The 26,056-nt window shown below is 35.6% G+C and overlaps 1 protein-coding gene across 1 annotated transcript in view; it reads right to left on the bottom strand.

Moving 5' to 3' along the window:
- Positions 1–10,557: 10,557 nt before the first annotated feature.
- Positions 10,558–26,056, bottom strand: part of PTPRG (protein tyrosine phosphatase receptor type G) — a 100,485-nt gene continuing 84,986 nt past the window's right edge. The window contains exons 10-18 of the mRNA XM_015811219.1: positions 24,042–24,177; positions 22,745–22,891; positions 20,601–20,694; positions 19,709–19,785; positions 18,844–18,972; positions 18,007–18,153; positions 14,609–14,751; positions 13,774–13,909; positions 10,558–11,746 (exon numbers count right to left, since the gene is read on the bottom strand). Coding sequence (XP_015666705.1) covers positions 11,600–11,746; positions 13,774–13,909; positions 14,609–14,751; positions 18,007–18,153; positions 18,844–18,972; positions 19,709–19,785; positions 20,601–20,694; positions 22,745–22,891; positions 24,042–24,177 — 1,156 coding nt within the window. The 3' untranslated portion in view covers positions 10,558–11,599. The remainder of the gene's footprint in view (positions 11,747–13,773; positions 13,910–14,608; positions 14,752–18,006; positions 18,154–18,843; positions 18,973–19,708; positions 19,786–20,600; positions 20,695–22,744; positions 22,892–24,041; positions 24,178–26,056) is intronic.

Raw genomic sequence — 26,056 nt, forward strand, 5'->3', positions numbered from 1 at the left:
TACTGGAGATGTAGCAAAAGAATGGTAAGAATTATAACTCATATAGTTTTATCCTGTGCTATTATTGCTTTTGGCTAAAATCAGTAGGATTATTGTAATCCTCTACCATTGCTATGTGCTTAATATGTTCTTGAATATGTCCCTAATATTTGCAATCTGTCAAGATGCCATAAATTGTGGATTTTCTGAGTAAATAGATCCTATACTCGGAAAAATTATGATACATCACTGGAAGGAGGAATTGATAGCTACTATAACAGTTTGTTGATATGTATTTGTTGACATTTGAATTATGTTTTTTGTTTACAAAGGTGCAAATATAATCAGTTTTTTGGAGTGGTTTTTTTTTGGTAGTGGAATTTCCTAGTCCTTTTTTTTAATGAAAACTATGGATTTGAAGTCATGTTTATATGTTTAATATTTTAATACACTTTTTCTTTTAATTAATTTGGTATAAATGCAAGTTAAAAATTCAGAAGAAAAAAATGAATTCTTGAATAAAATACAAGAACTGGACTTGACATTTCCCTTCAAGGAAAACTTCAAGGGCCATTGCTTCGAGAAAAACTTAAAACAAACTCAAGATAATAAAGTTTGAAAACTATAAGACTGTAAACTTGTATTCATTCATCCATCCATCACATTCCTACACTGCCCATCTTGCCTAAGAGATCCTGGGCAGTTTAAAATAAAAAGGGACCATGTTACCGTAATTTCAATTGATTCCAGCATGACAGCATTGACATACATTATTTTTATAAGAAATTGTTTATGACATTAAAATTAATTGCACAAAAATCTAATTTGATAATTAAGACAAGAGAATCTGCAATATTTAAAGGTTAAGCTTCACAGCCACTACTGGTGGAAAATATTGCAAAATTTTCTTCTCTGATATTAATTAATAACTTCAGGGGTGGCAGGTGGTTAAAGCTGTCTGGATGTGAAACTAAGCAGCGATTGCTCTGGTTAGCATGTGAATGGCAGACTATCAGAAATACCAGATCTGTACTCTAGAACATTGAAAAATAGCTCAAAAAGTACTGGTAGCACACTTCTATATTGTTGTCAAAAACCTGAACAGATGTGCCTATGAAGTCACTAGGAAATGAGCTCAATTGAAAGCAGATGTTAATTAACTATATTAAAAATTTTCTAATTCCATATAAAATACTAGTGGCATGTAATTTACTCAAAGTTTGAACAGATCAATTCTTTGGGATTTGTTTTTTCACAAAGGTTATCAAGTATTCTTGTAGTCAGTAAATACATAGAAAGATCTACAAACTATCATCAATGATATTGCTGATGTAGAGAATTTGTGGATAAATCTTTCATCCTATCTTGAAATATATCACAGGGAATTGGCTTTCTTATTCCTTTATTTATATAAAGATTCATACCTATATTTGGGGATATCAGATTTACATGGATCTTAATTTCTTGCATTTACAGTTGGATCTGAGTTCGTCTTCTGTAGCAATACAGATTAGCAGATACAGCTATTATTTTAACAGCCTTCACCAATATATAGCATTCTGTAATATTATATAATGTTATTTTATATAGTCTTATATAATACTTTTAAAGTATTGTTTATCAACAAAATTTAGTCATTATTACAAGAAATCGTCATTCATCATTGGCATTCTGTATGCTATTATTATTTCCTTGAATGTTTATTATTTGTTTTATAATATTCTAAGAAGACTGAAATGATTATGGGGGGAAGTGATGATGGTATGAAGTCACTCAAATGAGTGGACTCAAAATTGTTAAGAGTTTATAGTTTGTACGTTTCTTTTAGCAAATTGCAATATTATATGCAAAGTGCTACTTGTTTAGTGTTAGCAATATGTTTATAGAATTGTGGCAATGTGTATAAAAATAAGACCTATAGATTAATGAATTCATGCATTCAAAAAGTGCATTTTACTTCTTCTTTGGTTTACTCCAGATCTTGGACAAGTTATATCTGCTTTCCCAAGTTTGTTTTGTAATTTATTTTAGCACTTATCTTGAATAATGCCATAGATAGGTATTTGAGATCAGAGTGAGGATTGTGATAGTCACCCTAAAGAAGTTGACAGCTAAAGGGCACATTAATGATGTTTTGGACAAATTCTTGAAAATTAATATTTAATATTAAAGATAATTTAATAAAAAATAATTTAATTAAGGTTGGCAAAGAATCCTCATATTGGACTACATGTTTGCATCCCTCTAGATCAGGGGTCTTCAAACTTGGCCCTTTTATGACTTGTGGACTTCAACTCCCAGAATTCCTCAGCCAGACATGCTGGCTGAGGAATTCTGGGAGCTGAAGTCCACAAGTCATAAAAGGGCCAAGTTTAAAGACCCCTGCTCTAGATCTTTTCTGTTTCATCCCATTGTTGGTCTCAGCAGGTGGCAGCTCAGAGATGAACTTGTCTGACCTTGGAAAGTTAAAGGCAAATGCTTAAGGAGAGGACTTCCAGGGAATCCCCCAAAGTCCAGGCTAGACCTGACAGGTGAAAAAGCTCCTAAAGGCAAATGGGTGGTTCCATGAAATGGATGTAATACGATTCCCGTGAGACCTTCACTTTTTGCTTTGTTTCAACTTTTAGCTGCCAAGCCGCTCACAGTTTGTCCCTGGGTTAATGGCTGGCACAGGGTTTTAGAATCTTTATGATAGGAGATTTTCCAACTTTTGAAGAAGTAAAAATGGAGGCCTGCTTGGAAGTGAGAGAAGGAATGGGACGGCCACATGTTGTTGGGGTTTTTTTTTGCCTCCCTGAGAACAGAGAACTGTTTCTCACCAATTAACATGACAGAATGTTTTTATTCCCGTTCTAGTCTAGTTTGAATGTGCACTGCAGAACTGAACCATTTAAATAGATTTATCTTCCAAGAAAAACCGAAATCCAGTTTCATTCAATAAGGTGTCCTTTTCAAAATGGAATCTGACTTTCTAGCAGGCCTGGAAAAGGCCGCTTCATCATTCTAACTTATGAAGGATAGTTTTTAATTTGTATGACTATATAGATATATATAATTTATTTTAAAATGTTTTTAAAAAACACAGCAAACTACCCAGCAGTTGATTCATGGCAGCTTCACTAGCCCAAGAGATTAATTCTACATGTTGATCTTTTTGTTATATTGGAGGCAGTTTTAATTTACACAGGACCTGTGCACCTATATTGAAATGATCAATCAACTATTATAAATACATCAAAAACCATACTTTATTTTATGTATAGCAATACAATTTACATATTAAATAACACTATAATAGAATGATTTAATATACTTTTAAACATAACAAAATGGAAATTCAAGTTACAAAAAAGAAAACAAAATCAAAATTAAGAACTCCCCTAAAACCAAATACCACATTTCCCCAATGGGTCAAAGAGATAAACTTATCCAGTGACTGGTTAAGTCTAATTCCTATTGCACACACTGACAATGGAAATTAAAGAAAATCCAGCATCAACAATCACTGTTCCAAAGAAATAACCTGTGTTGAATCATTTTTGGAATGTGATGGCATTTCACTACTTTAGTACACATAAAAGATGTTGCACGTATCCACCACAAAAGGAAAGAAATGAAGTTGAAACTAGAAAAAAATTAGCTTTATATGAAAATATAAAATTCTATGATTATATACCATTGATACAAAGTTCCCAGAAGATGCTTATTCAAGCAACAAAATATTTACAGTTGTGATGATTTCTGTTATTTCAAAATGAATGAAATGAAAAGGATGGCTAGAGATGAACACTTAGTTCTTTAGAAACAATGGCTGCTTGCTAGTTTCAAAGGTTTAACAACAACAAAAAAAGTCACCACCCCAAATGTTGGAGAGTTGTGACATTTTATAAAATTGATTATCTCCTCTTCTGGAGACGTGTTTATTCTTAAAACTCAAGACGTTTTTTCTTGAAATTAATTATCCTCTGTAGAAAAGGGTTCCATTTCAAATATCTAACAAAAATACTAAAAACAGTCAAATAGCTAAAACTATAATGTCTGAGGCCAAGTACTTTCACTGTGGTTTGTCTGTCTTTGTCCCCCTGTTTGTATGCCTGCCCTACACAGATGGGTGTAGCTGGTATTGTTTATAATGGCAACCAAAAGAGAAAGCTCAAACGATGCACGAGCCAGAGTAGAGAATTAAACCTGTAACAAAAAAGAAATGCATTTCCAGTTGATATAAAATTCACTGTCATGAGCATCGATAATGGGAATGGGTAGCAGAAGAAAATAAATTTTGAAAGCATGGCTGCTAAGTCATTCATTTTGTAACATTTCCTGTTTTTCTCTCTCCTAGAATTGGACTATTATTTTTGCTAGGAATTTGTATTAAGCTTCTTTGGTAAAACTAATAGCTCTATTTGAAAAGAGAATAGCACTTTATAAGAAAACGGGCATTTATAACAAATCATTGTGCTGTGTCATGAAAAAGGAAAGGGAAAATAGTTTGGTACTTTCCAATCAGTCTTCTTCAGCTTAAAGAAATTTAGAAGCATTAGGAAGCAAGATTTGCTCTTCTCATTATAATCCCAATTATATTTGAATATTTTCTCTTCCTTGTATATAGGCATGAATATATACATTAGAGTGGTTGCATTTATATTCTGAACTGATTAAGAATAAAAAAGCATGATGAATGATCGATGAATTAATACAAAGAGCTACTAATATTAGCTGGATTCAACAATACAAAATAAAACATATATTTGAGATAGACTGTACACAGTGAATGAGCTCAGATATTTCAATATACTGGAATTTAGTAAAGAATCCAAGACATTGGGGTGAGCATCCAAATGCATAAAAAGGTCATGTGTTTGAGAATATCCATGTTATAACTATGCTTTCTTAATTCCAGATGACTTTTGAATAAAGCACTCAGGATTACAAATTAATCAACATTTAAAACTCATTTCATCCACAAATGTATAGAACTTGACTCTAGCAGGAAGGATGAGTGACAATATCTCATAAGAATTGTGAGGCTACTTATTTGTTCATTTACAATTATAGCATATCAATTAGCAGTTCTACAATAATCTTTTTATAAACAGGTACAAGATCTATCCTGAAGAGCAAGGCAGAATATAATTGTAACATGAACAGTAAAGGACTAAACCCTGTTAAACATTTATCTGGGAGAAGCCACAAAATCCAGGAGATGTTAGTTGTGCTTAAAGTAAATTGAACCTAGTGGGAGTCAAATTTTGATCAACCTGCTCCATTGATTCCAATTATTAATTATACGGATGTATATTTTTGTCACATAAATGCCTAATAACAAGCATGCATAACTGGTACCGAAGAGAGATGAGATGGTAGTGGTTGTTTTTACTATACGCTCTGCCATAATTCTGAAAAAAATTTTTTCCCCAAACTCCCATTTTAATGGTTGTTCTGACATTTGCAGAATAACTTTCCATATCCCATCATGGTTCTGAGCCTGCTCAGGCTTTTATGCTGCTATTTGCATAACAAAAATATAAATGTTAATTGAATTAGGCACTCACTATTTTTCTTCTGTTACTGCTCTAGTTCTTTTTTTGGAGCTTATGTTACTGTCTTTTAAAACAAAATGAGAAATGTAACCCCAGTAGTGCAGTTTTTCATATCACAGTGAAATTATTTTGTGGAGTTCATTCTTACATTTAATCTTGAACAGCACCTCTTTCCCCTGAATCTTTCTCTATTATTGTTAATCTCTTTGCCTGCAATGTTAAGCTTAACGATCAAGAAAATGAATGAATATTAAGTGGAAGGTTACTACATGTTAAATGGAGGTACATACCTATGGAGTAGATTCTACATGAGAACCGAACACTCAGTTCAAATGATATTTGCTTTGGACTTCTGGGGAAGCAATAGCAGACTGAAGGCAGCTCCATGGAGAGTAGAGCTGGCAGAAAGAGAAGCTGATGAATGGATTGGCTCCTCAGAATTTCTCTCTGGAGCGAGGAGAGGCCAGGATTGCCCACAAGTGCTCCATACAGTGACTCCCTGCTGACACCATAAGCCAGCAGTTTCAGGTGAATTTTAGTACTCTAGGAGCTGGGAGAAAGTCAATTTACTTATGACATGGTTCAGTGCCTTTAAATGGATACTAGGTTTGCAGGACTAGAAGACCTCCAAGGTCCCTTCCAACTTGTTATTTAGTTACTTCCTCTCTTAAATGTCTTAAAATTGTTCATTAATGGCTTTTTTGATGTTAAGAACCTTCACAAGGCAAGTTTCATTATACTGGGTGAGTTTCTTTATCCTTCATGAATGACGTTACAAAAAAGCTTAAGGACTTTAAAATGAATTTCTTTTTTATTTTTGAATAAATAGCAAAAGGTGACCGTATAATATTGATTTTAGAAAGTTATAAGATTAAAGGACTTGAAATAATTTCCTGTAGATTGTTTAAAAGTTTATAGAAATGTATATGAAGAGTTTGAAACTAACTCTAAGGAATCCTATTGTGGGAAAATGTTACTGATTAGGAAAAAAAACTACACATGATAAGAGGGTACTTTCAAAGTTGACTAGAGGGAGCCAGAGAGAATTAAAGATTAGAATGAAAGGAGAAAAGACCTATTAAAATAATGGAGCAATATTATTTGAATGTAGGATTCAAGGATATTTGGGAACAATGCACTCAGAAATTACTCTTAAGATTGTCTATTATAAAAATGGATTTTAAAGGGACTATAGAAGAGGAACAGATTTTACTGGACAAAATGGAGATTGAGGGCTGATTTGAATGTGGATCTGAAAGTGGATTTAAAAATGCCGGACTGCAAGAATAATATGGAAGAAGATGCCACACTGAATTTACAAATGAAACTGGCTGATGAGGGTACATATAACTAAATCAGAAGAGTGACTTGGATGGCTTTCTTATCTTGGATTTACAAAACAGACAAGTTATATTAATGAAGGAGTTTCTGAGGAGACAAAGAGGAAATGATAAGAAATCAATTGGAGGGATATCATTTGAAGGGATTAAAAATCAAGATTTTAAAAAATAAACAGAAGTAATATAAGATTTATTTGATCAAGTTTAAACTATATATTGTTAATGGATTTTTTTTTTACTAGGACCAAATGACAAAGCTTTAAAGATTTGTTGATAGATAACAGCTAAGAGATGAAAAAAATTTTCTTTTGTTATATTTTTGGAGAAAACGCTAAGTTACTGTGTTAAAAGAATATAAAGTTGACTTATTTGATTAAAAAGTAAAGGAGTCCTTGCGGATTTTACTCCACTAGTCATTGCCGACTGTAGGGGGCGGTACTCATCTGTTTCAAGGCCATTGAGCCAGCGCTGTCCGAAGACATTTCCACGGTCATGTGGCCAGCATGATGTCATGGAGCACTGTTACTTATTTGATTAAGATTAAAATATATATTTTATTTATCCCTGATTTTTGCTGATTGGGACTGAATGACAAGATTTGATAATTTGTCTTTTCTTAAGAGATGAGATGGGGGAAGAGGAGAGCCTTTACTGAAATATCAGAGAATAAATTACTGAAGCTGCCTGTAATTGTACAGAGGGAGAGGAGATTCATTTCTTTATGTATCCTTTTAAATTTTTTTACTCTATTTTTTCTTTGCGCTTTTTATTTTCTATGTTCTTACTTTGCATTGTTTTTGCATTTGTAAATTTTAATAACAATTATTATAAAAACTGCAAATGGCATTGACTTTGAAAATCATCTTGCTTCAGTAGAGACTGATCTCATTTAAGCTTACGATCCAGATTCAGATTTACAGTTAGGAAATAGTGGCTTAAGTGTAGTGAAACTGACTTATGAGCACGTTCATTCCTTTTCCATCAAAATCAAACATTCAACTGAAAATGGAAAAAGAAAGCAGAAGCATGTTTTTTTACCTGTTAAACCAATATTTTTTGACACATAATTTGGGTGGGAAACAATTGAAATTGTGATTGTGTTTAAATGGTTGCAATTTTCTGAACAATGTTCATTGATAGCAGTTGAAATGCAGTCGTTGATGTGCAGTGTGCCTCTTAGTCCTAATAGATGTAATACAAATTTTATTTTATTTATTTATAAAATTTATTGCCCACCCATCTTACCATATGGTTACTCTGGGGGCTTACAATTATATCTTAGTTAAACAAAAAAATTAAACCTTAAAACCAAAAACACATGAGGAGGGCAGGAGTGAAGTAGGAGGGAGGGAGGATCTGTTATTACTCAATCAACCACCTCCATTGCGCTGATCCCTCACTGGGGCCCCAAGCTGACCGGCACAGCCACGTCTTTAGGCCCTTACAAAAAGATAGGAGGGCTGCGGTATAAAATGGCATAATGGCATATAAAAGTATTAGGATGAAGTACAATTTGTGAAAATGCAGTAGATCAACTGAGACTGTGTGTGGCTTCTTAGTTGAAAAGATTGGAGCCATCAAAAGGCTTTTACTGTGATTTGTGTATGGTTCTTGTAATTCATTTACCTCAGTATCAAAGAAAGGTTCACAGTGGAATTTAGCAAATTTTGGGCATTTTCTTTAACCCCACATTAATAATTTGAATAGCAAATTTAAATGGACAGCAACACATGTCACTTATTTTTATGATTGCAATTATATGCCATAATGTTAGTGTAGCTCTCACTTTGCTGGATATTTTCCCTGTTTTATTAAATCTTCCCATTTTAAAAATACATTTAAGGACAAGATATTTTAGGAAATAGTTTTGTTTTTATACATATAGTATTTAGATTTGAGAATACTACTGTGTATGCATGTGTGTGTATATCTATGACAGTAGCAACAACTTAATTAAGAATTAAGGTCATCCAGTTCCTTGAGATTTAGTTGTGAAACATTTAAAAAATGGCGATAATTGACGTAAAACTGACTTGTTCATTATTAGAATCCTTAAAAAGGGGATTAAGTCTGCTTTCAATGGATATAAAGTCGCAAAACTCTATTTTATCAATGAGTGATGGGCATTTATATCTGCTAAGAATGTGCATTTTATTTTTAATAAATAGTTAATATTCTAATTATATTTACGTTAACTAACATTTTTCAAAGTAGTAGTTTTATTCTGCAAATATGTATTGATATGCCACCTTATATTGCAATAACTAGAAGAACAAGGCCTGCATAATAGATCCTATGTTATAATTTTTATAGCAGTGGTTGGAGCTCTTTAATGCAATTAAAAATGGACTGACTATGTTCTGGAAGATGAAAATTACAGAATTTTCAGTATGCTTTAGAGGAGCTATTCAAAGTATGTTTTTTTAAGGAAGAAATGAAGGTATAGGATATGCAATGATCTTGTTCTTACTGAGTTAATAAACTTATGTTTGGAATATACCATTTTAGAATTGGAATTCATACAATAGGGGAAATAATAACTAAATGCCAGCCAAATACCTAGGAAAATGCTAAGTTATAACTGATTCTGTGATTCCTTCTATAGGCTAGGAACATTTGCCTTAAATGGAAGAATATCTGACAACCCATTTCTGCCCAGTTCTGTAGAGTCCAGTTTTTAATCTACTTTTACTAATTATAGTAATTTTTTGTTTTGACTAATTCTGGACTCCTTTTCTATGGAAGTGCAGCCACTCCTGCATTGACAGCTCAAGAGAAAACATTTAGATGAGGCGACTTCACTTTGGTTTGTTACAATCCACCATTTCATACCTTGTTACTTTCATATGCTAGCACATTATTTTATCTAGTTTGAATTGGAAACAGAGATAAATAAACTCCACTCATTCAGAGAACATGCAAACTGTTTTTTGATTGAGCTAGTCCAGAAAGCCATTGGGTGGAATCTAATGGCTTTCCTGAAAACATCTACTTGTCTGTTCTCTGATGTTTGAGAAACTCTCAGGAGTAACTATCAAAAGTGCAAAGGAGGATTTCTTTAGCTATTTAAACTAATGCTGTCATCTCTACTGAGTTACTCTACATCTTCAGCTTATATAAAAAGATTGTATTTCACTAGAAGCTAGTTCAATTCTCATTTGTACAATGTAAAAACATAGGAAAACAGTACTGATAAAGATCAAAGGCTATTCTTCCACCAGTACCAATGTCACATCTGGAAGCAGAATATAAGCAAAAATAGTATTGTCCCCATCATTTCCCCCAGTAATTGAAACCGAGAAGCCTATTGCCTCTGATACTGGAGATAATATATAGCCTTCATACTGAGTAGCCATTGATTCTCCATGAATTTGTCTCATAAAAGCCTTGTATGGGGACCATATATTCAACTGAACTTCACAAATGGTTTGGAAAGCGCAACTTTTTAAAGTAATTTGGAATAAAAAATTAAATATTAAAAATAATGAGTAGAGGTTTTTTTAAGGGAGCGAAACATTAAGGTTGGAATCCTATATACATTGATTCAGTGTAATTTACTTTTGAGTAGACATAGGATTATTTTGTAGAATAATATGTATAGTATCGAAAAATGAAATTATGAAATTGGGAAGTACATACTAATTAACTGTGTTAAAAAAAGAGGAAGAATGTAATTTTATAGGTAGTTTTTTTTATTAGATCGCTTCACCAGTAATATGGATCAGTACGTTTTAGCACTAGAGTATGAAAATTACACACCTGTAAAAACGGCATCTAACAGCTATCAAATTAAGAAATTCTTTTCTCCATCATATAACATACTGTAAAGACAGAGGTTCTGTTCCAGAAACTTAAGGAACTATACATGTAAATGTGAATAGTGTATGAATTGGAAATATTGCTAAATACTTTTGGAATAAAATGACCTGATTGAACATTGTTGCACTGTAATTAAATTATCCGTAGTGGAAATATGATCAAAATATTTTCTTGAAATGAGAATGCAATTAAAAATACCTGGGAATTAATGGAAGTATAAATTCGAGATCTGAAATTGAATCACAAGTCTGAGTTGCTTTGCATTTTGGGAATATAATTTTATGTGTTTCATAGAAAACACTTCTGAACTTTGTAAAGTCAAAAGAGGAATTCCAGACAATGCAGAGCAGCTGTTCAACTGAATTTCAACAGCTTTCCAAAATTTATCTAGCGATCACTAGTTTGCGAGAGAAAATGAAGAACACTACTCATCCATGTTACTGGAAAACAAAAGAACTATAACAGTACGCAAATTAAACAATGAATATTGGAATAGGTCAAGGATACAGCATTTTTTTTATGTAAATCAAAACTATTTCTCTGGCCTCGCATCCAAGATTGTAAAGCCAAGGCTTATGAGAATTAATTAAACATCATGATATTTCAACTAATAAGTAGTGTGTCTGTTGTCATGGAATGTCATCAAGATTTGTTTTATTTTGTATTATATCTCTATAGGCAGTTAACACTGATCATATAGTGCAAACTAGATAAAATTGTGTTTCACTGTGTGAAATAAACAGAGGTGCAAATGCTCAGTAGGATACCATTAAGACGTAAAATGGCAAAAATAAATATCAAAACTTTTTATCAGTGTAAAAAAGTAATTGGGTTATTGTATAACCTAGAGTCTGGCAAAAAAGGCCTCAAAAAGTTCAGTCTTCAGAAATTCCACAAATTAAGTGCCTTTAAGTATTCCTTTTAGACAAGAGATTCCATACTTTCTGCAGGATCTGATTCTTCACTGGCCATAACAACACCATTTTTGTCCATTGCCATGGCGCCATTTCCATTTTCTTTAGTGCTGATCAGGCTTAGCATTGCTTTGTAAAGGAATTGGTACTGCTCCTGGAACAAAAGGATCAAAAGGCGTTAAAGTACCTAAGACAGTGGTTCTCAACCTTTTTAATGCTGCGACCCCAACCGGTCGTAAGTCGAGGACTAAACCGGTCGTAAGTCGAGGACTAAACCGGTCGTAAGTCGAGGACTAAACCGGTCGTAAGTCGAGGACTACCCAACCGGTCGTAAGTCGAGGACTTTCCCTGCCCGGGAGTGCCGTGCATGCGTGGGTCCGCCCCCTGCGCCAGCCGAGGCGTAGCTGGCAGAGATGGAGCAGGCCGACCACCAGCTGGCCCAGCCCAAGGGAGGTAAGGCACCCGCCGGAAAAGGGGGAAAAAAATGGCGGACAAAAAAAATGGTGGACAAAAAAAATGGCGGACAGCCTTGCTTGGCGACCCCCATGAAATGGTCGATCGACCCCAAATGGGGTCCCGACCCACAGGCTGAGAACCACTGATCTAAGATTTAAGCAAGCAGAATGTTTTATTTATTTATTACATCTTTATGCCACCCATCTTATTGACACAGCAACTCTGGATTATAATATAATAAAAAAGGTAATACAAGGCAGTTAAAATTGGAAGAATTAAATAGGAAAGCTAAAATCCAAGACAATGGACAACTTGGGGGAGGGGGGATCTCTTCTACCCTGTCAGCTACCTCCAATGTACATGCCCCATTGGGGCTCCAGGCCAAGTGGCCGAACAAAGTTTTCAGGCTCTTCTGGAAGGCCAGGAATATGGGGGCAGACCTCTCTTCCAACAGGAGAATATTCCAGAGGGTTCTCTGAAAATTCTCCTAGACCTCACCAACCAACCTTGGCAGATGGGATCCAAAATAGGCCTCTCCCACTGGAATGAGTGAAGTGGGCTACTCCTGTCAGGATGAGATGGCTGCTCAGATACCTTGTGCCTTTCCCGTAAAGGTCTTTAAAGATACAGGTAGTCCTCGACTTACAACCACAACTGGACCCAAAATTTCTGACGCTAAATGAAACAGTTCTCAAGTGAATTTCACCCGTTTTACGACCTTTTTTGCCACAGTTGTTAAGTGAATCACTGTAGTTGTTAAGTTAGTAACGTGGTTGTTAAGTGAATCTGGCTTCTCCATTGACTTTGCTTGTCATAAGGGGATCACATGACTACGGGACACTGCAACCGTCACAAATATGAGTCAGTTGCTAAGCGTCTGAATTTTGATCATGTGACCATCAGGATGCTGCAATGGTTTTAAGTATGAAAAATGGTCATAGGTGACTTTTTTTCTAGTGCTGTTGTAACTTCAAACTGTCACTAAATGAACTGTTGAAAGTCGAGGGCTACCTATAATCAACTAAATTGGAGCCAGAAACAAACAGGCAACCAAATGCAGTTTGTGTAACATGTGCCAGCCGAGGGGTCAGTAGAACTGTCCATGCTGCTACGTTCTATTTTATGTCCAGATTGGATTTTCCAGAGTGATTCAGTTTTGCCTGTTAAGATTCCAGTTGGAGTCCAAAGAGATTTTTTTTTTCCTTTTTCTTTTTTTAACTCTTCACACAACTGAGCAAGCTTTACATTATGGCGTAACTTTCACTTTCCAAAATGGTGCAACAGTTCATCTTTCATTTTTTAAAAATAATTTCTGTAAAACTATATTGTAACCCCTCCCCAAAAGAAAGCATCACAATTTTCTTCAATGTGTTCCCATTCACTTTCAGTCGTTAATGAGGGCACGTATAAATGATCTTGTCTGGCCATCGAATAAGACTGCTTGCTTGCACGCAGGAAGTCTCCAATAAAAAGCCTCTGCAGGATAATATGAAAGAGAGGGCATGTTCACCCTACAGTGTCCCTAAAAGTTATGCATATTGCTGAAGAACGGCTCTTAGGATAGAATCCAATGATCTTATTCTACAAGACAGAAAAGAACAAGTGGAAACGAACAAGAACTTAGGACTGGGCACAAAACCTATGCAAGGATTTCAATTGTTTTTCTTTTTTGTTTTTGTTTTTTCTTTGTAAAACCACCACTATCTTTCCCAGTTCCAAACTTACAATGTCTGTAAATACTCCAGGCCTCATCAGATTGATCATTTTTGCCACCTGGAAAACATCAACAGCATTTTCATTTTCCAGTTGCTGAGACAGGGTAGTCAGAGCACATAATGTTCCAGCTGCCACTGCTCCATACCTGAAAACCCAAAGAATAATTTTATTCCCTATAAGAGATCCAGGGGAATCTTGTATGTCTCTATGCCGGCTTTAATTTCTCTTGAATTTCCCCCTGAGTTTTTGTCAAGCATTTATTCTCGGAGGAATAAAACAAGGGAAGATGAGGATGGGTGCACATATGGAAAAATATATTTTCTGCTACATTTCCTCAGAATGCAATTAAAAGCTGAATTTATACCTTAAAACATGAAAATAAAATTCAGCGAACATAACAAATACTAGGATGGATTTACCAAAGAGATAATCTTGCAGTGTTAAAAGCAAGCTTCATTTTTTTTGCCTGCTCAAATCAATAATTAGATTAATTTTGAAACAATTTTTAACATGGCAAGTTCAGCAAAATGACTACAAACCAGATGAACATTAAAACTAGCCATGGGGTAATACAAGTAGGCAAAAATATCTATTTAATATTATACCTTTGTAATGTACAATAACAACATTTAAAAACCCTTCTTCTCTATTCGTATTAACACCTTTCAATATAAAATTGGATACAGCAGAAAAAAGTATTTATGAAACTTTAAATACAATTGTAATATTCCTAGAGGAGTCAATAATACCTTTTACCTCCCTCCTAGATGAATGTTCACAAAATTTTACATTTCTTATACCTTTTCCAATCTTTATAAAAAATTATTTTAGTGAATATACATACTCATCATGAATGATGGTTGGGCCATCTCTTGTTAAGGCCTCTTCCTTGATTATATTGATAAGTTCAAAGGTACTGCTGATTGGGGCGTCTGGATTTGGCCATTTGGGGCACTGAAAGTGGCGAACTTCCAAAACATAATCATCCTGAAATAAAAATCAGCCCAGCTATTGACCATTTTAATTCCATTTCTAGATTTGAAATAACTAAAATTTATATCTTTAGCCCCTACAGTGTATACATTTTTCAATAATTTTTTTTTGAAGGAGATGCTAAGATGACAACCAATTAGTGATTCCTTCTGCTACAGACCAGCCTTATTTCCCCTGGTTCAGTCTCTCCCTCCCCACTTTCAATATCACCACGATGTAAAAAAGATGCTGAGACTCTAGAAAGAGTGCAGAGAAGAGCAACAAAGATGATTAGGGGACTGGAGGCTAAAACATATAAGGAACGGCTGCTGGAATTGGGTATGTCTAGTTTAATGAAGAGAAGGACGAGGGGGGACATGATAGCAGTATTCCAATATCTCAGGGGCTGCCACAAAGAAGAGGGAGTCAAGCTATTCTCCAAAGCACCTGAAGGCAGGACAAGAAGCAACGGATGGAAACTAAGCAAGGAGAGAAGCAACCTAGAACTAAGGAGAAACTTCCTGACAGTTAGAACAATTAATCAGTGGAACAACCTGCCTCCAGAAGTGGTGAATGCTCCAACACTAGAAGTTTTTAAGAAGAGACTGGACAGCCATTTGTCCGAAATGGTGTAGGGCAGTGATGGCGAACCTTTTAGAGACTGAGTGCCCAAACTGCAACCCAAAACCCACTTATGCATCGTCGGGTGCTGGGTGGGTGTGGCCCATTGGGTGGGTGTGGCCCATTGGGTGGGCGTGGCTGCGGTGGGAACAGCAGACTGGGACTAAAAAGTTCAATCAATCAATTCCAACTTTGCAAGATCTTTTTTTTCCCGCGAGAAGTTGAAATTGACTGATTGACTGAACCTTTTTTTTTTGTACATGGCGGCGGAGGCCTAAAGCGAAAAGGTTTTATAAAACCCAGCTGAAGGCCTAGGACTGGGGCGACGGCGCGCGTGCCCACAGAGAGGGCTCTGAGTGCCGCCTCTGGCACCCGTGCCATAGGTTCGCCACCACTGGTGTAGGGTTTCCTGCCTGAGCAGGGGGTTGGACTCGATGACCTCCAAGTTCCCTTCCAATTTTTTATTATTATTATTATTGTTGTTGTTGTTGTTGTTGTTGTTATTGTTGTTATTATTATTATTATTATTATTATTATTATTATTATTATTATTATTATTATTATTATTATTATTATTATTATTATTATTATTATTATTATTATTATACTACCCAGAGGGGGGAAAAGAAGGAAGGAAAGGAAAGAACCCAGATAAGCCTTAGTAATAATACTGGGGTTTAAAACTCCAGTAAGGTAGTGAATCAATGAGAATCAATGGAGAACATATACTTTGAGTACCCTGTCTTAAGTAGGGGAGCACAGAAGATAACTTCTCCCATAGGAATCCCCTGGATCCTTTACAACCACATTACTTAACAGTAATCCTTTGATAGAGGAAGAATTATTTATCTCTCCCAAGAAATCAGAAATGAATTCATTTATGATTCTAAAGAGTGTCTTCCCCAATATTACTAGAAAGAAAAAGGTGATTCTTAGTAGCACCTAACGGTTGGTATGACCTCTCTTTGCTCAATTTTGGGGAGCCCACTCCAGATGCAATAGTGATATCTCTGAGGTTGCTCCATACCCTGTTTTCTAAAATTCAGGTGACGTTTCTGCATCAATAAACTTCTCTTATGGATGTTGCATGTCATAAAATCTACTGTATGCTGAGTCCAAATATAATGCCTAAACAATTAGGATGGTTAGATAACATACTGCATATTTATTACGTGTGAAAATCCAGATGCAATTATTCATTACACCATGGTAAGAAACACCCAAGGCAAATCTTACTATCAACTAACAAAATGAGGAACAATGTTATGTTTCAATTATTTAAAAATAAAATAAAGGAGAATATTTGTAGCTCAAGGTGGAAACGAGGGGTCATTGGTGCTCTCCGAGCTTGGCTGTTTTCTTGCAGATGTTTCATTGTTCAAACTAGATAACCGCACTGATGATGTTACCTAGTTTGGGTAATGAAACGTCTGCAAGAAAAAAACAAGCTCAGGGAATACCATTAAAAATAAAAAAAATGACATAGAAGTGGCACGTGATTATACATCAGTCCAAATGTCAGATAATCACTCAGCCAAAGATCCATACGTATAGGACATCCTGGCACTTTGCTGCAGAGCATAACAAAACATATTAAATATTTTTGGAACAACAGCTTAGCTTTTCTGAAACTTCACGTTTCAATACGAGCTTAGTTTCTTGTATAGAAAACATTACATAAATGTCCCCCATTTGTGATTTGAGATGACTGAATGGCTAATAATTAGTAGTAATTTCTTCACTGTAGCATATATCCCAAAATTGCATGTGGAATGTGGAAAACATTTTAGTAAATCTAAATTTACTAAGGAGGAATATTACACCTTTGAACCAAACCTGACTGTTACTCTATGTCAGCGGTTCTCAACCTATGGGTCACGACCCCATTTGGGGTCAATCGACCATTTCATGGGGGTCGCCAAGCAAGGCTGTCCGTCATTTTTTTTCCCCTTTTCCGGCGGGTGCCTTACCTCCCTTGAGCTGGGCCAGCTGGCGGTCTGCCTGCTCCGTCTCTGCCGCTTGCCAGCTACGCCTCGGCCGGCACAGGGGGCGGAACCACGCATGCACGGCACTCCCGGGCAGGGAAAGTCCTCGACTTACGACCGGTTGGGTAGTCCTCGACTTACGACCGGTTTAGTCCTCGACTTACGACCGGTTTAGTCCTCGACTTACGACCGGTTGGGGGACATGGCATTAAAAAGGTTGAGAACCACTGCTCTATGTCAATTCCATGTAGGACGAATTACAGCCTGAATAAGTTGCTCTCAACAGGATCTGGGAGAACAGCTAGTGAGTATACGTCATAAAATTTCTAAAGGAAAATAATGAGCTTTAAAAACTGCTTTTGGTTTTTTTTTTTTTTTAAAAATTTGGGACCTCAAACCTGCTGTGTTTTTGTTTGAGCAGTCATTCCATGCTTAGTTCTGTAAAAGCTTAAGTATTATAGCTTTCTACGGAAATGGTATTCTGCAAGCAAAATTGGGATGCTCTAGAAACAATCTCTGAGAAGGAAGGAAATGATATGAAGACCAAAGACAGACATTGTCCATATCCCACTGCAAATCATTCAACTCAAATATTAACCAACATCAGCAGGAGTTTGAATGGCAAGCAGACTTCAGATTCACCTCTGGAAGATATTTTATATACCTGAGTAGCCTCAAGGATAAAGTCATGGATGATGATCTGTTCTTCATTAGGGAGGCACAGCCGGTCCTTGCTGATAAGGGTGACGGTAAATGCCTCGCAGTTCATGGATTCTTCCCGACTTGGCCAGTAGACAAACTCATCTTCTGCCTGAAGACAATTGAATCAAACGGAAAACACTGGAATATATTTCTTTAATCTTTAAACAGGCAGAATTCACCAGGTCAAAACTTCATTTAAATAGGCAAGATCTCAAACTAATTTTATGCAAAATTCTTCTCTTAGGAAAAAAAAAAAAAGAGCATACTGCCAGTATACTTTGTTCTTCATCACAGCAAACCTTAGCCTTTATTTGGTTTCATGGGGAGATGCTTATTTTACAACACTGATATGATCCGCATTTAAACAGATAAAATTTTCCCAGTAATAACAGTTATATAATTATGTATTGTTCCATTGTGCCATGCTGCGGGCATTGCTATAAATACAAAGATTATTTTATTTATTTTCTACCTATAAAGTCATTTAGGTGTTGATTCAAAAATTTAAGATTTTTTAAAACAATTATTTTCACCTAAAACGTTAGTAAATAATCTTTTTTATTGCTTGATATGTAGGGCTCTTTTTTCTATATTGTTGCTGGCAGATGTACAAATTTTCCTGTCCTCGGCTATTCCCCCCCCCCCTGGTGTTCCCAAACTTCTTTGCATAACCTGGATAACAAAATTGTATTTTCTGGCTATAATTTTCATTGAAATAAAGGAGAAGCAGGTAAATAATCTGGTTGTTTCTTATTGTGCTACCATAGGAATATGCAGTATATGAAATGAAATAACTTACTAAACTCTGGTTATCTGGAAGCATGACAATGATCTGTGCATTGTGATCCCAAATCATTCTCCAGAAGTCTTTAGTTGTATGTGGCAGGGGATGCTGTGTTATGATGAACTCATTGCTCCGATAGTAGCCCTTTAAAAGAAACAGCAATTTTTCATAAATGGAATAGTTTGGAAACCTTAAAGGCCTTGGGTGAAGAAAAAAATAATTAAATTGCTAAATTTTAATGACAACTTACTGGTTAATTTATCCAAATAACAATACTGAAGAACATTATATACTATCTTAGTTGTGTTTTTTGTTTTGTTTTTTCAGAATACATACTAACACGACCAACTGTACTTTATAGAAATAAGTAAACTATTGTTTTCAAATAATATGAGCAAATCACTTTTTGACTTAATGTCATTTAGATCCCTGCAGTAGAATTCATTGCTTATGTATCACTTGGTTTTCAATGCTGCTTCAATTTAACAATTCTAAGCAGCTTAAAAAGCAACAGACACATGATGAGCAATAATGCAAAATACACTATTAGTGAACATATTAGTCTAGATACCTGGCATAGTTTATTGTTCTTGAGCATACAACCAATTCCTCCTATAGAGTGAACATAAGTTTTTAATTACTGTTCAGCCCCTTCTTTCCAAGGGGGGGTGGGACAGACTGTGCCTTAAATTTTAATTTATGCAAACTATTTTTTTAAAATTGTATGCAGAATCTATAGTGCTCAATCCAGTTCTGTTATTAAGCAAAGGAAACATAATTTTTACTGGAGTACAAGACAGAACAATCTATAGAGACAGAAGAATTTAATATTTGGATTTTTTCTCTGGATTTACTTAAACATAAATGATTATTATCTTACCATAATGTACGAGGCATTAATGTAATCAGTTCCCTTCATGCCAGGTAATGGTGCTAGTCCTACCCTTGCTCGCTCAGCTGCAGCATTAAACAAATAAATTATGTGTCAAATAGATCTTAATCATCATGGTAGGATTATTTTAACAAAATACAGTTTTCCCAGGATCTCATTTAGATGATAAAATAACATAGATTAAATTGATACAAAATTCACATGAAAACTTAATTTCTGAAATAAAATGTTGCTTGTGCTGTGTTCTATTGGCAGAACCACCCAATGAAAACTAACTAACTCCATGAACCTTACTGAGAACAGGGATTTTCAAACTCTTTCAGGCTTTGGAATCAATAAAAAAAAATTCCAGACTCTCTGTTTCCTGCCTCATAGACTACACACACAGTGTTATCATCAGCACAAACAACCCCATCTTTTTCACTGTACCTCAAAAAAAAAAAACACCACTTGTTAGGGGTGCCCTGTCCATGTTCAACTGAACTTTTTTGCCCTGGAAACAGTTTTCAGGAAATTGTATGTAGACCAACCCTGGAAGACTGCACCTATTTACTAGAATGCATTTACAATTTATGAACATCATTAGCAGTTCTTTACTTTATGCAAGGACCAGTGTAACTGAATTATATGCTATAATATAAGCATTCCAGAACTATTATATTTTGGTTTAAAGACAAAAGTATTTGGCACAAGCCAACTTTTAATCAGGCATCTCAAATTCAAGTATTGGTGTTTGGTCTGTATGCAGGTTTGTCAACCTTGACTCTGGAATATAAAGCAATTGAATCCATTCCCTGTCCCACTTAATGCAAATATACTTTAAATGTTAGTGGAATGAATTTATGCAGGGCAAGAATCAAATTCAAAGATGAGATCTTACATGGCACTACTGATGAGTTTCTGTTCTTCTCTTTGTTGCAATCTTTTTGGGCACTAAAGCATTCTATATATTTTGCATTGCATTGCATAACCAGCTGCAAAATTTAAACAGAAAAGGAACAAGATTATTTTTTGATCAGTCTTTTAAAATACAAATCTGCACATACTTTTCTATTTCTGAAAAAAAAGAATCCTTAGAAAACCAAAATGTATTATCACTGTTAAAAGAATTCAGAATGCTAAAAACAATCAAACACCCTGCATTAAAAATTCTTTATACAAATATTTATTGGTTCTTGCGTGTATAATTCTCATTTTTAAATAAATGAAATTCTATTTCACCTTAGTTTGGGCAAGTTCAGTTTAACTTTTCCTGAAGATATAAAGTCTAAATATGTACAATAAAAATGTCCCTGGAAAGTAAAACCTTTTATTTTGTAAAACATTAAAAAAAGCTGTGCTTGATGAATTTTTTCCTCCTACTCACTGGGAACCTCAAACATTGCAATTAATATCAATTTATTTAGGATATTCATAAAGGAGAATATTTGTAGCTCAGGGTTGAAATGATCCCCTCCCATCTTATTTAGGATAATTTATTTTGTTTGCCAGATAATTTTTTGTAATTTATCCATTGTGCAAAATGAATAGTTGTGACCAATTTGTGGGACACTTTGCAGATAAAGCCCCTTGCAAATATTCCAGTTTTGATTCCACAGCAGACTGATCCTGATAGATACATTTGTTATTTTCAAATTCTGTGAAGATACAGGAAAGATCATTGGATGGGTGAAATTATATCTATGCCTAAATCTTACCTTGTAGGCAATTTTAGGCAGCCAGTATGCATTGCGAATGAATAATAAATATCTGTTTGACTTCTTCCAAGCTTCAAGGAAGTGACTGTGAAACTCTGTTTTTTAAAAAGTATCTTTATACTTGCAGTACTATACAGGTAGACCTCACTTAATGACTGCCCTGTTTAATAATCGTTTGAGTTATGACTGCCTGAAAATGCAACTTTACAACCTGTGGTCACATAATTGACATTTGAGTATTTCGCAACTGATAGTCATTAATAACTGTTATGGCGTCCCATGGTCATGTGATTGCCATTTGTGAACTTCACAACCAGTAGTCAATGGAGAAGCTGGCGGTAAAATTACAAGTCGCAATCACATGATGTCTTGCTTAATGACCACATAGGAAGAGAATCATAAGCATGTCATTGTCATGTGATGCTTCACTCAGAGACAGCATCGCTGACCGACGGAATTACCAATCGCAATTATGGTCCCTAAGCAAGGACTTATATCATTCATTGGTAGGAAGAATGCATGTTGTGTTGCCCCTAGAGCCCACAAGATGACAGCAGAAAAAAATAAAAGAATGATGTTTATGATGATATGCCATTTTTGGATAAAATAAGACATTGAATCAATTATGTTAAGTATTTGAAAAGCTTAATGTCATCTATTTTAATTAAAACAAAGCACACACAAAGCACATTTCAAAAAATGGAATTTCTACTCTTTCCCCCCTTGCTATCAGCTTCAGATTCCTGAAAATATATTTTAAAGACTCCTTTTCCTGATACTTACAATCCTCTCTCCACCTTATGCTAGAATAGGCCCCCATCTAGTTTTAATTTTAGACTTAATTCCCTAAGGAAAAAAACCTCATTATGAGGGCATCGCAGAGGGCATTACCGTAGAGCGGACTCTGCAGGGCTGAACCATGACTCAAGGGTATTATCAATCCTACCATTTCAATTTTCTTGAATTAGTTGAATGACCTAAGCATCAACAATGGTCAGGAAGGGCAGCAATAACAATGGAAACCATTCAAAGCTACAGTTGATAAATCATGTAGGTATACTGGAGCATGGTGCTTGAGTGGTTAGGACACTGGGTTGGAGGTTAGCAAGCCCATGTTTGAGACCCTAGTGCTGCCATGGGGCGGGGTGAACTCCCATCCTTCACTCCAACCCCTGCCAGGGTCATGAAAGGGGTCCCCAATTGGGTATCCCCCAGGCAACGGTGATGTCACCAGCTAATCCTTTCAACCCAGAAATGTCTCGGTGCTTCTGACACAAGTGCAATGAGATATAAGTACCGCATCCACGCAGCAAGTGTCAAAGTTTACCTTGAACTGTTTCTCCAGTCGAGTCTTGCCCCCAATGCCAGGTATGAGAATGCTGTTGACATAGCTATGTAGCTGATTGGCAGAAACTTCAGTCTCTTTCCCGAGAATGGCTTCCAACAAGGCATCATGAATGAAAACATACTGCTCCTAAGAGATGCAAAGAGAGATAGGCATGTGTAACTCTGTTCTGAATGGAGTGCAAGTGCTTTTGAGTCATGCAAGACAGGATATTTGCAACAACCTTGGATCAAATATTACTTACATAGCTTTTCAGTTTCACTGATGGTTCTATTTCTGGAGCATTTTTCCTTTTTCCTCCTCTGCTTGTTTATTACTTTTTTTTGCAATATCTTAATTTTGTAATATCTGTAACATCTGTAATTTTCTTCCATTCTAACATAAATCGCCCCCTTTTCTTAAAACATTTCCCTTGTTTACTTTGATTAAATTAAAATAGTGTTATGAATTTTAAAAAGTGAAATTATGGGATGACTTCTATCAGCTTTTCTTCTCGCTAACCTTTCTAAAAGGGTTGTGCATTTCAAATAATGCTAATAAAATAATCTTGACCCTATTTAATTTGGGGTCTGTACTGTCCCCTCAACTCCAGCCCAAATAATTTCTTAAGCAGTTTATTCTGAATTTTACATACGGGTGGTCTTCAAATAATGATCAAAATTGGAATTTGGAATTCTGCTACTAGGCAACGCAATTGTTAAACGAGTTGTGCCTGAATTTATGACCATGGTTGCCGTGGCTGTTGAATGAATCACTGCAATTAAGGGAATCCCATGATTGTTAAGGGACTCAGGCTTCACCCACTGACTGTGCTGGTTGGAAGCTGTCTGGAAAAGCTGCAAATGGTGATCACATGACCCTGGGATGCTGCAACCATTGCAAATACATGCTGGTTGCCAAGCACCCAAATTTTGATTTTATGACTGTGGTGATATTGCAATGGTCTTAAGTGTAAGAACCAGTCATAAGTCACTTTTTTGAGTGCAGTTGTTGTAAGTCAAGGACTGCCTGTAAATGAAAAATAATCTGTCTGAATATACCCATTCATAAGTATGGATGGTCACATAACTATGTGCTCACTAAGAATCCACATTCACTCGAATCACATAATGATTCTTTATATATGCCTGCAGAACGAACAGATACAGACACAAAAATTTAACCTGCAAATTGTGTTATTTTAGCAGGAACTGCAATAAGCAAACTTCCTGTAACAAAATTTAGTTGGTTGGTAGCGACTGGCTGCAGCAATGACAACGAATACATTTCCGATTCTTACCTCCGTCTGGACGAGGTAGTTGCGCTGTGTCCTGATGTGTTTCAGGAAACCCAGGACATTAACTGTGCTTTTGTCTTTTATTTGTTGCAGCATACTGTCTATTACAATGTAGGTACCAGTCCTGCCAACACCAGCACTAAGCCCCAAACAAAAAGATAAAAAGAAATAAAGCAGTAGGAAAACATAATTAAATATTAAGAAAGAATGCCTTGATGCTAATACTAATTTTCATAACAATCATGGAAGTGCTGTAAGCGATGTTCAACCTGAGCCTCTTCAAATAGAATAGGATATGGCTCGGGATGCTGGGAGTAGTCCCCAAATTGGCATCCTGGAATATACTTTGGTGAGGAAACCAGTTTTCTGGGCAATTTTGACAAAATGGCTTAAGGTATCCTAAATTTATATCCTTTAGAGATCTCATTGCCACACACACACCCCCCAAATGATACATGTAAATGGTTCTTGTATAATTTGTAGTACTTCAACCAATAAACTTCTCTATGGTGGATTAAATGTTTGCTTTGCCAGAAGGACTTCAAGATGTTTCTTTGAAGATAAAAATGTCTTGTGTTTTCTTTCTCTTTCTCTCACGTTCAACTGTCAAGTGCCTCTTTCTTCCTTTATCTTTCTTCTCTGAGATCTTTATTTGCATGCTAGCAAAACACTCTTTCATCACAGCCTTCACCTTGCATTTGGGGAATCTTCCTATGTCACAGCGCATATTAATGTGCTTCTCAGGGAGGAACTAGCCCTGCAGAGGGAATAGATGGAGGCTATTTCCCTACTAGTGAAAAAGTCAGGATTCAAATCCGCTTTCCAATTGTTCTGTGATTACTGAGTTTCAATTTTAGATCATTATTTAATTTCAAAGATGACTAGATGGGAAAGCTTAGTTTGCAATCGGTTAGAAATCAATTATAGTTGTGCAGCAACTTCAGAATGAATGATGCTCAGAACCTTGTTCTGTAAATTCTCCTTTTTGATATATCAAACATTTTCACTGCATATCGTAATATCCTTTTTGATTCAGGAGAATGAACTTTACCAAATAAAGCATGCAGAAAAAATTAAGAGTTCACGTACTGATGATACACCTTTCCAGATGGGTTTCTTTTTTTCAGATTTATAGGAAAAGAATATTCTAAGAATGCTAATATCTACACATTCAGGAAACCCAAGCTCTTTTTGGCAATCAGGATACATTAAGAAGTCTCATGAATGCAATTATACCTATTTCCCTGACAATGTGTTTTTTGTTTAGCTTTGTATAGAATAGAATAGAATAGAATAGAATAGAATAGAATAGAATAGAATAGAATAGAATAGAATAGAATAGAATTGGAAGGGACCTTGGAGGTCTTCTAGTCCAGTTCCCTGCTCAAGCAGGAGAACCTATACCATCTCAGACAAGTGACTGTCTAGCCTCTTCTTAAAAATCTCCAGTGATGGAGCACCCACGATTTCTGAAGGCAAGCTGTTCCACTGGCTAATTGTCCTCACTGTCAGGAAGTTTCTCCATAATTTTAGGTTGCTCCTCTCTTTGATCAGTTTTCAACCATTGTTTCTTGTCCTCCCCTCTGGTGCTTTGCAGAATAATGTGACACACACACACACACACCCCCCCGCCTTGTGGCAGCCCTCAGATACTGGAACACTGCTATCATGTCTCCCCTATTTCTTCTTTTCTTTAGACTATCAAACCCAAGTCCTGCAGCCGTTCTTCATATGTTTTAGTCTCCAGGCCTTGGATCATCTTAGTTGCTCTTCTCTGAATTGTTTCCAAACTCTCAACATCTTTTCTGTGATATGTTGACCAAGGTGTGGTCTTACTAGGGTTTTATAAAGCGGTACTAATGACACAGTGTTTTTCAGTACTGTTTCCAAGAATAGTTTAGGTTAATAAAAAATAAATAAAAAAATCCAGAACCAGATGACATCATAAGTATGATCGTGACTTAGAATGAAACTTTGGTTTAATCCTAGATTCCAGGAATGAACTTGGAAAAATAATA

This window comes from Protobothrops mucrosquamatus, unplaced genomic scaffold (assembly GCF_001527695.2).
Source record: "Protobothrops mucrosquamatus isolate PMUCROS unplaced genomic scaffold, P.Mucros_1.0 scaffold_48, whole genome shotgun sequence".
Taxonomy (NCBI): Eukaryota; Metazoa; Chordata; class Lepidosauria; order Squamata; family Viperidae; genus Protobothrops; species Protobothrops mucrosquamatus.